The following is a 12949-nucleotide window of genomic DNA, read 5'->3' as shown; positions in this document are numbered from 1 at the left end:
GCTGTAGTCTCTAACTGGAGAGAACAGATTCCTGATGGACTTCCCTTCTCATTTTGGGTAACTTCTTATTTCAGGGCACATCAATCAATTCCTGTGCTACCTTGAGATTTATTCTATGTATGATCGCTACCTAGAGACATAGACACAAATAATAGGTCATGTTCTGAGAAAGTTATATGTATTTCTGCATCACACTGGGCTACGAACCTGTTGCTTCCTGGAGTCTCTGATAAGAATTCAGTGAAAGACAGAATGCAGTTGTTAAGCTGGTGGCCTTGGTATTTCCTACTGATGTTGGTACTTCATTGAGAAATATACGCTGCACATATGACAAATCTTGCTTTTAAAGTGGAATTTCTTTTCTAAGTAGACTTAACTTTATAAGTGCACTGAACGGGCTTGGCCTTAGAAGTCCTTTGGCACAAAACTATAACTACTGTTAATGTTGCTTACTCAATTAGCCTACGGGATCAATCCCAATGTGTTTAAATATCATCCCTGTTTATGTATAATATTAATTTTGTCTATAAAGGTAATCAGATATGCCAAACACTTTGTGATTGAGTAGCGATTGCTCTGACACTTACTGAATTTGCTCTGATGTTGAAAAATGTCCATGACTAGAAATGACCCAGCTAAGTTTTCCTTTACTGAAGAGAAAACAGCTGAAGATGTTTGCTTACTGCCAGCTACCTTTTACGTTTAGACTCATAATGTTCTGGGTGGACTACTCGGATTTGAATGCTATTGCAACTAAGGAAGCATGAATACAAATTTACTAACAAAAAAGCTTAGTTTATTAAAGAAAACATCTTCTTGAACTGTCTAAGCAGTGGACACTCTTGCCTGTTTTCTAGATAGATGTCTTTCACTTTAGACCAGTAAAATAATTAGGAAAACATTTGACATTCACATGTAAAGAAACAGGTTAAAAGCTGGCTAATTTGCTTCATCTACTTTGTTATAATCTAATGGTTTAAGGAGTTAAGAATATTAAGATGTAAGGTAATGTAATTTGTGTCAATCCTATCTAGGTCAGTTTTCAATAAACAGAACTCATTTAAACATTTTTCTCTAAACTGCATGAAAATGGAAGCAGAGACAGCTCAGTAATTCTCAGTAACATAGTTAAAACTGAAATTTGCAGTTCCAAAGGTGGGAGCCTGGGCCTAGAGTGTATCTAGATCCATGAGCACAGGAAAGAACTACGAACAGCTTTTTCTGTGCCGTTCTTGCTGCTCCTCTTGCAGAACTTTAGCCATTGACAGCAGCAGCCATAAGGGCTTTCCAGAGGTTTACTGTAGCCAATGAAATAGTGGTGCTGTGGATATTCTGCTCTTCCTGCCTATGTATAGCCTTAGAAAACCGGCCAGTTTCTTTATGCAAAGCAGTACTCTAAAGAAGTTTTTGTGCACTGGGTCCAAACTTTGCTTATTTGCTACAAATAGACATGACAGTGATTGGTAATAGAGATGATGCAGCAGCTTTCAGTTATGGTGCTATGCCATCTGGTACTAAAAAAGGAGGTACGAAACCTGTCTCTTCTTCAGCAGCAACATAAAGCATAAAAGTTGTATTTCCCAATCTTCTTCTCACTGAGAAGAAATCACTCTTACTGATTTGGAGGCTTTAAGCTTTGGCATCACAAATGTCTGAGATGGGTATGTTTTGGGTAAAGAGGAAACTATTTGCATCCAGGTGCTGTAATCCTGTGATTGAAAACGAAATTGTCTTAGTTCAGTCTATTAAGAATGTATTTATAACTGGCACCCTTCCTTTAAAACTCAGTTTGTTACAAATGATACAATTTTTAATATTGATCTGATAGTACAAGTGGATATACTACAGGAAATTAAGTGTAATAGGGCTTTAATACATCCAGAATATCTTCAAAGGAAGCTAATGAATATTACTCACATCTCAATCCATTTAACAAATTGCTAAGGGGAATCTGCTACATAATTACAGTAATTTGGGAAAGTAAGGGGGAATTTTTGAGCCTACCATACAGTGAAGAAAGGATTAAAATGTCAAAAACCTGTAACCATGTCTTTAGCTGACTTTTTTTTTTTTTTCTCAGTATCCCATCTTTGTTATTGTGTAAATGCATAACAGAACAATGGACTCAAGTCTCCTGGGACTTTACATTTTCAATTACTGTAATATTATAACTGCTTCTTTCAAAGGATTTATAAAATGGATCTGAGTATCAGTAACATTACCTACGTCTCATTTGAAGTTGTTTCAAAATAGTTAAGGCTACCTTATGTTTCAGGAAAGTGATTATACCTATTCTTGATATTATATTGACATAGTATTATACATTTTGTTTTATAGGATGTGGCCATCTTAATACTGTACTATTAGTTATTTTAGTATGCAGATGAATGCTTGTTCACTCTAATTCTGATTTCAGGAATGTTTTGTCCTCCTAAAAATGAATATCTGACCTATAAGGTATTAAGTGTTTGACACCATTTATTTATATAGGATTCTAACACATGGTTCAACATGAGGCTGACTCTGAAGCTAAAAGAATCTTTAAAACAAAGTTCAGAACTAAGTGTATAAAATACTTTAAACTTAAAAAAAAATAAAACCACTTTATTTTTTTCCTTTAAAAGACTATCACTTCCAATTTAAAATTGTGGTAACCCTTCATATTTTCACTCAACAAGAGGAGTTAAATTATACCACAGATTTTAGGATCCCTAGTGATACAAAGAGGAATGCCATTTAACCAATTTCAAAATCATCTCATAATGGAAGTAGACATATTACTGAACGGTTTGTATGAAAAATGTCCTATAAATAATAATAGAATTCCTTAGCAGAAGTACTGAAGCTCCATTATAAATGCTACAAATGCTTCCCTGTATCAGAATACATGCAGCTAACCTTATACAATAAGGTAGTTGTATATGGTAATTTTTAAGTAATTTATTTTGGAGGTTCAAGCACTCAAAAAACTACTAAAACTAGAATTATGCTTGTAAATGTGATTTTAACTCTGCTTTCTTACATGTGGCAATTGACATACATTGATGTCAAGGGGCTGCAGTTTCAGTCACAGCCTTAATTTGTCAAATACTTCTCTGCAGTCCAGAAAGACATTTTCATGTAGACTAAGGTAATTTCATTTGTATAGAGATGTGTTGGACCACAGTTCAGCTCATGATATAAGATATAGCAAGGCCAGTGAACCTATGGAACACCAAAGAATTGTCAGAAAATTAATGGAAATAATGTATTGCAAAGTAATAAAGAGAATGTAAAAAATATCATTTATTTATTTAAACTAAACTTCTGAAGATTTTTAGGAAGACCATCAAAAGGAAATTCTGAAAGGCAAAATTAATTACAGACTTCCCTTCCTCTTTGCAAAGATCAGCAGCAGAGCTCTTGAAAGGTTAGAAAAAATGTGTAATAAGAGTACCTGTTCTTTACCAAACTCAGCTCTGAAAAAAATCCACATTCCATTTTTCCTCAAAATTTCTTATCAGAAATACCACGAGAAGTAAGAACACTGCCTTAAGAAATACCCACAATGATACCAAGATAATTTTCCACGGAGGAAGCTGTAATGCATCATGGGAGATGCAGTCCAGGTTACGAGTCCATGAATACATTCAGAAACCCAGTCCCACATCCTATTAGGCATCCACACAGCTATGGAAAACAGGTGCATCTTCAATTAGCCAGAGGCTAATCTTTCTCATGAACTTGTAAATAATTTGCAGATATCTGCTATCTTATCAACAAATTGATTATTTAATTTTCCAGGTGGAATATTCAAAAATTTAAACTAGAATTTCCATTGAGTCACATGCATTATTATTAACAGTCTTTATGCTAGTTTCAAATTATGTTACGTTAAAACCAGATAAAGTTAAAAGACTTATCTGTAATTCATACTACTGTAAGATTAGAACCAGCTACTGCATTTTACCGTAGATAATACATCTCTGTACAAATGTAACAAATGGATGTTTTTAGTCCACTAATGAATTTAAATTCTCACGATCTTGTCCTATCAATACCTGCTTCATAATAGAGGTCAATAATTATGATGTCCATAGTCGAATAGATATAAAATATGTCCTTTCAATTCACTGTTTCCAAGATTTTAAAACCCAGTTTGAAATCACAGGACATTAGTTACAATAAAGTTATGCATTAAAGTGTTTTGTTTAAAATAGATGTAAATAAAAATTAGGTTGCTTATAAGGGCCAAAATTGTGAGGAATCAGGTTTTTTCATTATATTACTTAGTGTTTTATTTACTAGCAGAAACATCTTAAGTTTTTACTGAGAAAAGAGATATTATAATATCCTATCAGCTATACACCTGTGCACAATCCACAAAGATAGAGATAGAAGCTTAAAAAATTCTTTGACGATTTTCTAAAATACTTTAATATCAGTGAAATATATTTAAAAAGGACTCCGTTCTGTTCCTTTAAGCCTGTCTGGGAATCGTGCAACTTACATTAGTAATCATATATTGCATCAGAAAAAGCACTACTTTATTACTTTGTTTAATTAAAATGGAAAATAAAAAAAAATGGGGCAGGATAGCTTTATACCGGATGAAAAAATTGCTGATGATCCTGTTACACTTTGACAAATCCAGATGAAATTTAATATTTCAAAAGTGTTCTGTGATCTAATTGTTATTACTAACACTGGAATAATTTTGGGAATCTGCAATTAATGAATATTAAATTAAAACCTTAACACTCAACTTAACTGACACGGTCTCTCTCTGCAAAGTTGTAATATGAAGCCAGCAGCTCACAGAGAGTATTTTCTGTAAAAAATAAAGGATAGGATATTCCAAAAATAGCAACTAATCCAATGCTGTACATGCATCAAGGAGGAGAAGAGTTCATAAAAAGTCCTCCCTCACAAACAGCTGTAGTAGCTGTAATGAATGAAGAGTTCCTGTGAAATGCCCAAGGCTGCTCTTTGGTTAAGATCTAAGGGCTACATCATCTTTAAAAGGAGGTACACATTTTCTACACGGACTTGAGACCTGAAAGCAAGGTTTTTGTTGTAGAACAAAAAGGAGTTGTATTTTTTCTTAAGTGGACTACTCATTGATAAAAGAGCACTACTTAGACAAACAAGTAACTACAGAGAACAGACAGTGTACTTGTAAGGAAACTGCAAGTAAATATATTGTTGTTGCATCCTACCTTGTACACCATGATAGGAATATCAATGACAATATAGATAAGGTCTCCTAGTGCCAGACTGGCTATTAGTGCATTCGGGCCATTCCTCATGCACTTGTTCTGGTAAATGATCCTCAGCAGAGTTGCATTTCCAACCATTCCAACGATGAAAATAGCACAAGATACCACTGTGTTAATGTATTTAAAAGTTTCAGCAATCTTAGTCTGCTGGGAGCATTTGACAGTTTGGTTGGACAATGGGGTCTGTCTGGTGGTCAGGAGTATGCTGGATTCAATCCCTGAGAAAGTGGAAAGGTAGGTTCCCAAGTCACTCCGATTGGTAGCATATGTGTCAGAGCTGTCACTGAGGCCAAATCCTGGAACCAGGAGCAGCAAGGAAACTCTTAAACACAAAACTTCCATTCTGAAGTCCCAAAACAGCAAATTCAGTGCGACAGGGTTTTTTTTCAGTATTTTGGTGAGATGCTCCTCACTTCCTCACCTGCAGAGAAAAATGGTAAGCAAAAAAAAAAAAAGAAACACAGAATCAATACAACAGGTAGACTAACACACCCTGTTTCTCACCTAGGGTAGGGTATTTGAATGTGCAGTTTCTACAACACACATATATAAACACCTGTTTATAATCACTGTGCTACTGTAAAATCTAGATTACCTACATTAACTGACAAAATGCAACCACAAAAAAACCCATAGCTTTTAACAATGAGATTCTGAAAAACCCCTTTGGTTTGAGACAGAGTTTGTATATGAATGGAAAAAATATGATGGATGGAGTTCTGTTTTAAAATACAGTCTTGCAAGTGTACCAGCAAAGGGAGGCCTTGGAGACTGATGAATGATATTTTAGCTAAAATAGAAAGTTATTGGTTTTTCATTGAAAAAGTAAGGTAACAGCACTGCATTAGTAATTAAAGGTTCTGAATTTGTTCATTTTATGGGTATTGTTGATACACTGCAACAATGAGGTTTATATTATTTTTCTTCAACCTGGATTTCAAATGAAGACTGAAAATACATGTATTTCAAAACAAAATTTAGACCAGATCTGAAGTCCCTAAATATTAGGAGGATGACTTTTACAGTCTCGGGTTATTCCTCTGACCAGGAAAAACCCTTCAAAGTTCATGTGTCAGTTTACTGTAATAAAGATAAATATTTGGTTCCTGAATCTCCTTGTAACTCATGTTCAGTACTTAGCCACGGCAAAGTTAATTATAAAAATTTAAGCTATTTTAAAGATTAAAAATACTTGGTTTAGTATTCTAAGCAGTAATTAATGACATTTCTAGACAGGAAAGGAAGCATCATAGCATTCTCTCCCAGCAACTATGTCTGCCTATGTGTGACACCAGAGCTGGCTCCCTGCCACAGGGGGTAGATACTACACCTCCAATGGAACCCAGGAGGCCACTCCAATGTCCATTTCCTTGAAGCCTCAGTCTAATTTAGGATATTTTTTTACATGGCTCATATCTGTAAAACAAGACAAAGTGCTGCAGTGTTGCCAAAAGAAGAGTATAAAGTCAAGTATTTATAACTTTCTGATTTCTAGGGACTCACATGAAGGATTTGGGAGGATCCTTTTAAATAAACTAATCCTAATTTAATTCCCTATGGGGCTATTAAGTTAGAATTTACAGCAAGAAATTTACCAGAGGAAGAATGTGGGAGACAATTTACAGACAGAACTTCTGGACACATCCACAGTATAAATATTTACTACTATTATCATCTTCTTTTGTGTGTGGTCTGTAAACGCATGTGTGTACCTAGACACAGAAGTAAATGCAATGTTAACCTGAGGAGTCCTGTCTGGCCTGTAGAGTGCTGTCCCTCACAGACCAGTGATCCAGTTCACAGTCTTTTATATTAGTTCATCTGAGATGAGGGTCTGACCAACTGTGAGTTCCTGTGCACTTGATTTTAAAGTTTTATATACTAAATAGCAAACCCTTCTTCATTAAATGCTGTTTACAATGCTATCTCAGGGCAGTTAGCAAGTTTGCATGATGTAAGTGCTTTCACTTAGTTTCTAAATCATATGAGAAACACCAGATGTATTTGACTGTAACTCTTTTCAGGCAAGTTTTTTTATTCACTATGGCTCCCTATTTTATAAATGGAAAAACCGAATCATTAAATATTTAAATGACTTTCCCTGTTTCATACTTGCCTAAGTAAATTTGATAGAGCTATGAACAGAACCCACAGCCCTATGCTTTAGTAATTATATTAGTATTCGCCTTATTTAACGACGTTTTCTTGTGAAGATTTGATATGTCTCTCGTATGAACACGGTGGTAGTGTGGCAGTCATGCGGCGAACATGCAAAGCTAGGGATAAAACTGCCAATTAAGCATCTCTTTCCTCTCTTAGAAGAAACTTTTCCATAAGAAGCAAAACTAGAAAAAAATTTAACACAATAATTTCTAAGGATATTTTTCTTACAGATTCCTGACAATCCTTCATTCCTCTGTGCATATTTTCAAAATATCTGTATTGTTACACAATACAACATGCAAACTGCCTCATGTAAGTAACACACTAGCATCCGCAATAACCTTTTGTAATAGATAATCTAGTATTTTCTTCACATGTCATCTGAATACCTAGAGTGAGGCTATTGTGTAAATCCGGAGGCCACATGTATGTGCTGTGCCAGTGCTCACATAGCACTGCACAAGTAGCCGTAGATGCACAGAACAAAACTCCTAACTTGCCTGGAGTATCAAGTCAGAAAAATTCCCATACCGAGATTCACAAGAAGAGCCATTCTACTAGAAATGAAATTGTTCAAAGGAATGAAGACGAGCTGAAACGTTAACCGTGATTAATCTGCCTAAAAGGCAGCTGAGAGGTAAACAGGAGCTAATAAACTTAACCAGGGCACGAAAGCGCTTCAAGGATACTGCCGAGAAAACTACTTTCTTTCGGTTGTCTCCCACCGCGGCACAGACAGTGAGCGCTCTTTGCTGTTGGGATAATTGCCTTACAGTTCTTCCTCTAACACAAAAGAAAACATTCTCCGCTTGTAACACTATCAAAAGATCACTTCTAACATGCACTTGGCAAATCAGTACTACCTCCCCTGCAGCCTATATAGATCATCTGACAAGATCCATATATCGCTAAACTTTATTTAATAACAGTTATCCCAAGCTGCCTTGTGCCTGTTTCTTGTTCTCTCTTTCCCTCTCTCCTTCTCCCTCTCTCACACTCATACACATGCACGCACACACAGCTGCACCATCGTCACCTAATCGTTATCTGGAGCGTTATCGAGAAGTGCTGAAAGTGTCCCGCAGCTCCCGGCCGGGCTCTTCCCGGGCCGTGGCAGTGAGTCCTGCCCGGCTCCGACAGCAGGAGCCGGCGCACTCACCCCCGGGGAGCCTCCTACCTCATGCTGTGATTGCTGCCGCTGCTGCTGAGAATTTCCTCAGAGTGGCTTTTCCTGGGATAGTCTTCCCAGATCCTCCTGCCTGCCTGTGACTGGGTGGGATTGAAAATCTCCACCTCCGCTAAATCAGTGAAAGAAAGAGACAGACTGAAGAAGTCAGAGCGTCCCCTCTTTTCTGCCCCCTCCCCCAATTAAAACAAACCTCCAGCTCGAACTGAGCCGCTGCCAATGTTAAACACAAAGGCTGCCTCCCGGGCACAGGGGAACACTAAGCTCTTTAACTGTTTCCTCGCTGAAATTGAGCTGAGCTGCCTTCCTGGACTCATCTAAGCAACAGCCTTGGCAATCTACTAGTGTAGCTGCTTCCTGATAGCACATGAGGTTCTCAGAAAGGTTGTGTACCTGATTGAAGCAGACAACATAGGAGACATGAGCAGAGCCGGCAAAAAAACCCCCTCATTATGAAGTATACAGGATTTGCTTTGCATTTTCCCCAGGTTTGGCCAGGATTATAATGTGTTTCCAAGATAATCAGTAAAACTCGATGTGTAAGAGTTTCAAAAATGCTTGATCCATAAAGAGTGACTGTTTCTGGGTGAATTATTTTTTGTGGTGCATCCAGGACACACCTTGCGAATAGCTTTTAGTTTTCAAGACACAAAATGCATTTACAAAAGTACCATTTTCTGACATTCCTGTGTTTCCTAATACTGTTCTGTCAAGGTTGTTGTACAAAAACACATTCAGAAAAAGTGATTTCTCTTATAACTAGTAATCTTTTCTCATTATGAAAAATACGAGTATATTAGAGGGAGCAGCTTGTAGTGGAAAGAGTTTCAAAATCCCTTCATGCTAGCAAGTTCAAGAAATTTTGAGTCCTTTGTTGAAATATTTCGGGATCCTCATTTCATAGCAAGTTTCTGTGTAGCTGTACCACAGAAACAAATTTCTAAACATGAATGGGCTTCTTTTGAATACAAAAACCAGTCTTCCTAAAGATGATATAAAAATACGTGGACCTAAAAGAATAACTGAAAAGAACAACAGAAAATGTGATTCTTTTGGCCTCCAGAATTAAAATATCTGGCACTAAATCCTGTGAGAAATTGTTCTGAACTTTATGAATTTTGCATCGTTAAAATAATGTTTCTGATAAACCTTGAATAGGAAAAACTCAGCATCTGGATTGACTGGAATAGCAATACTTTATTTCTTCTAGAAACTCATCTCAGTTAAATGATGTGTCAAAACACAAGATCTTTGAAGGAACCTAGGTATTCAGGCTGAGAATCGCAAGAAGCCTACTGTTTGCAAATCAGGTAGAAGTTTAATTCAGAATATCAGGTTGCCCTGAAGTTGAATAAATGCTGATAAGCCACTAAATTGTCCATATATTAGTAAAACTTATTTGAAACTCTTTACAGTTTGGTCATAGATGTGTAGTATTAGTGATTTGCTTTGTCAAGAACCATCAGTATGATGAATTGTTGGAAAAAATGTTGGAGAGCTAGAAAGGGTGTACTTCAAGATCACATGTGCTTTATGAAGTGCTTTATGAAATACAATTCTTAAATCTCCTGTGTTCTCTAAACATTCTTAATGCCCTATTCTTTTCCTACGATCATTTGACCATTATGTCTAAATAACTAGAGTTGTTAAAACAAAAAAGGTATTTATATTTCTGATCTTATTCAAACACATTTTCCCTTCCAAATAATAATTTCAGTAATTTGGAAGGTTTAAATTATATATGGAGACACTGCCATATGTATATTTACTATTAAATGAAACAATCCAATTCATTAATGCTGTTAAAGATTTATTTCAAAATACAAAAAAAAAAAAGAGCGCTCTTTCTTACCATTTTGAATGCTTCTATTATTGCCAACCCACATAAGTAGTATTAATTATTAGAAATTACTCAGTTGCTCGGTTATGTGTGTGTTGTTATTATTATTGTTGCTTATTTTTTTATTTGACCTTTGTCCTATCTTTAATCTTGTCAGGTGCCTAAAACTGAGTTGAGTTCTTGTCTTAAACCAAATTAAACTCCAGTTATATTTAATTGTTCCTGCTAGGTTTTTTTTTACTGTGCCCAGGAGAATAACGTGGAAAAGAAGTCATCATGTATGAATTATCTGAAAACTGCAGTTGCAAATGCAGCTGAGCTCAACTACTAAGAAAAGTTATAAAATACAGCTCTTTATACCGAGATATGTTCAGCTATTAGAGACACCTTCACCATGATCGTAGGGCTGCTATCCTGTGCATGCATTCTTTTATGGAATGGTTCTTGACTGAGGACTCCTTCTTCCAGAATCAGTGCAGTGAAAGTGTTTCCTCTGACCTCTTCTGTTTTGTGTCTTCAACAACCTGCTTAGCTTGTCTTGCACAACTTCAAAAATTCAGAGTAAGGGTAATATATTAGTCTCATTACAAAGCAACCCATTATACTTCTGTTTTAAGGGTACCTGACTTTTGCAGCTTCAAGAAGACACTCAGCATTTTGTAAAGCTATTAATTTTCCTGAAGACTATAGATATTAGAAAGTAATGCTTCATTGCAAATGTTGCTAGTCTAATGAAACTAAAGCTGCAGTGCCTCTTATACAACTGCCTCAAAGGCAATAAAAGAGGATTTTTAGTTATGCTTGGAGGAGTTAATTTTATTTTATTTAAATGAATGTTCAGAGACTGTATTGCCTGTTAAGCTACAGATCTTCTCAGATTTGATATGAGAAATGAACATATATTCATAAGCTCATGGAGTCCTAAATCCCATTCCTGAGATTCAAAAGACCAAAATCAAAACCAGATATTTTCTATCATTGGTATTTTCAGAAGCAGTCACTTAATGTGTTTATAATGTGTTGCGTTTTCAGAAAATCGGAAGTGGTTTTAATGCCAGAGTATGTAAATATCTAATTATTTTGCTTTAATTGACTTGATTTCTGATACAATTTTTGTTCCCTTAAGAAATAATACAAAATACTATGTTAGGAGTCACCTGGATAATTTGGAAAAGTGAACCTGGATACCCTAGTTAAAATACTGGGTAACTGTTTTACTTTGAATTCAATATGTAGATGAAGTGAATAATTTTGCTTTGTATTTCTGAAATAAAAGGGAACTCAGCAAATTCAAAACTTTTCATAGAAACATGCGAGTTTGAAAAATATTTGGTGGGCACATTTCTCAACTTTCACAAACTCTGGCTCAGTCAGAGCTTGCACCTCATTGAAAAAAAAAAAAAAAACTATTCAAACCATGGACAGAACTTCTATATTGTGTAGGTTTTCTGTTCTTCAACATGAGATGCACTTATGCAGCAGCTTTAGAATAATTAAGTTAAAAATTGTATCTACCAGAAGATGTAAATTCGTTGAAACCTGGGGCCTGTTATTTCCAGTGATCACTGAACTATTTATTTGTTTCTATGACATATAATTTCTGTTTCCCAGTAGCTGCTTTATTTGAATTGTATCTTAATAACAGCAGATCTGTAACTCTCTTTATATGCTTAGCACAAATAAATCCCTTTTCTGGCAAGAGTATCTTGCTCCTCCCTCTTTCCTCTTTCCTTTTCTCTCTCCTCTCTTTTCCCCTTCTCTGCCTCTCTCTTTTATTTCCTTCATGTTGCTAGACATTTTTTGACAACTTACAATATGGATTTATTTTTCAAAGAGAATTACAGGGAGAATACTTTTATATTAGTTTATACTAATAATTGGAAAGGTATTTGTATTAGAACCACTGAAATATTCCTGCCCCAGATTATGGGAAATTGAAACCTCAGAGTGTCATGGAATCAAAAAAGAAAAAGGATTTTTAAGGACAAAAGGCCATAATAAATAAATAAATAAATAGTTAATTAATAATTAATTAATAAATTAAGAACTGCAGGAGCTATTGCACCACAAATGGGAATACTAGTCAGGAACTGTGGATTGGATGTATATAAATTTTGCAGAATCATGACAGAAAAATTTGTTGGAACTTCAGTACACAGGTTGGAGAAGTAGTGGTATCTATTGTTAATTCCTTTCAGTTCCCGAGCATTTTAGCTTCTGAAGAGCATTTTTCTACTGTGTTAAATGCAATATACTAAAAACATTTCAGGAAAGTTTTGCTAGGAGAGGTTATGTTGTTGGTCTCCATTTCTATAAATGCAAACCCTAGTTCTCGAGCTCTTGTTCTGTAGAACCTGACAGGGATGCAGCCGTGAGTGCTGAGGGAGTTAGCCAATGTTGTTGTCAGGAAAGGAGCTGGCAGGGAAAGACTTGGCTTTCCTGGTGGACAAATTGCCCATGAGCCAGCAATGTGCCCTTGCAGCAAAGGAGACCAATAGTGTC

At 35.8% G+C, this 12949-nt stretch overlaps 1 protein-coding gene across 1 annotated transcript in view; it reads right to left on the bottom strand.

Moving 5' to 3' along the window:
• The window catches only part of EDNRA (endothelin receptor type A), a gene marked incomplete at its 3' end in the record, with an annotated part of 28461 nt that extends 22830 nt beyond the window's left edge, over positions 1-5631 (bottom strand). The window contains exon 1 of the mRNA XM_080344162.1: positions 5199-5631. Within this exon, the coding sequence (XP_080200288.1) occupies positions 5199-5600 (402 nt within the window). The 5' untranslated portion in view covers positions 5601-5631. The remainder of the gene's footprint in view (positions 1-5198) is intronic.
• Between the last annotated feature and the right edge of the window lie 7318 nt (positions 5632-12949).

The sequence above is a fragment of the Nesoenas mayeri genome (assembly GCF_963082525.1).
Source record: "Nesoenas mayeri genome assembly, chromosome: 4".
Classification (NCBI taxonomy): domain Eukaryota; kingdom Metazoa; phylum Chordata; class Aves; order Columbiformes; family Columbidae; genus Nesoenas; species Nesoenas mayeri.
Note: the sequence above shows the minus strand (reverse complement) of the source record. Positions and strands in the feature narration are given on the sequence as shown.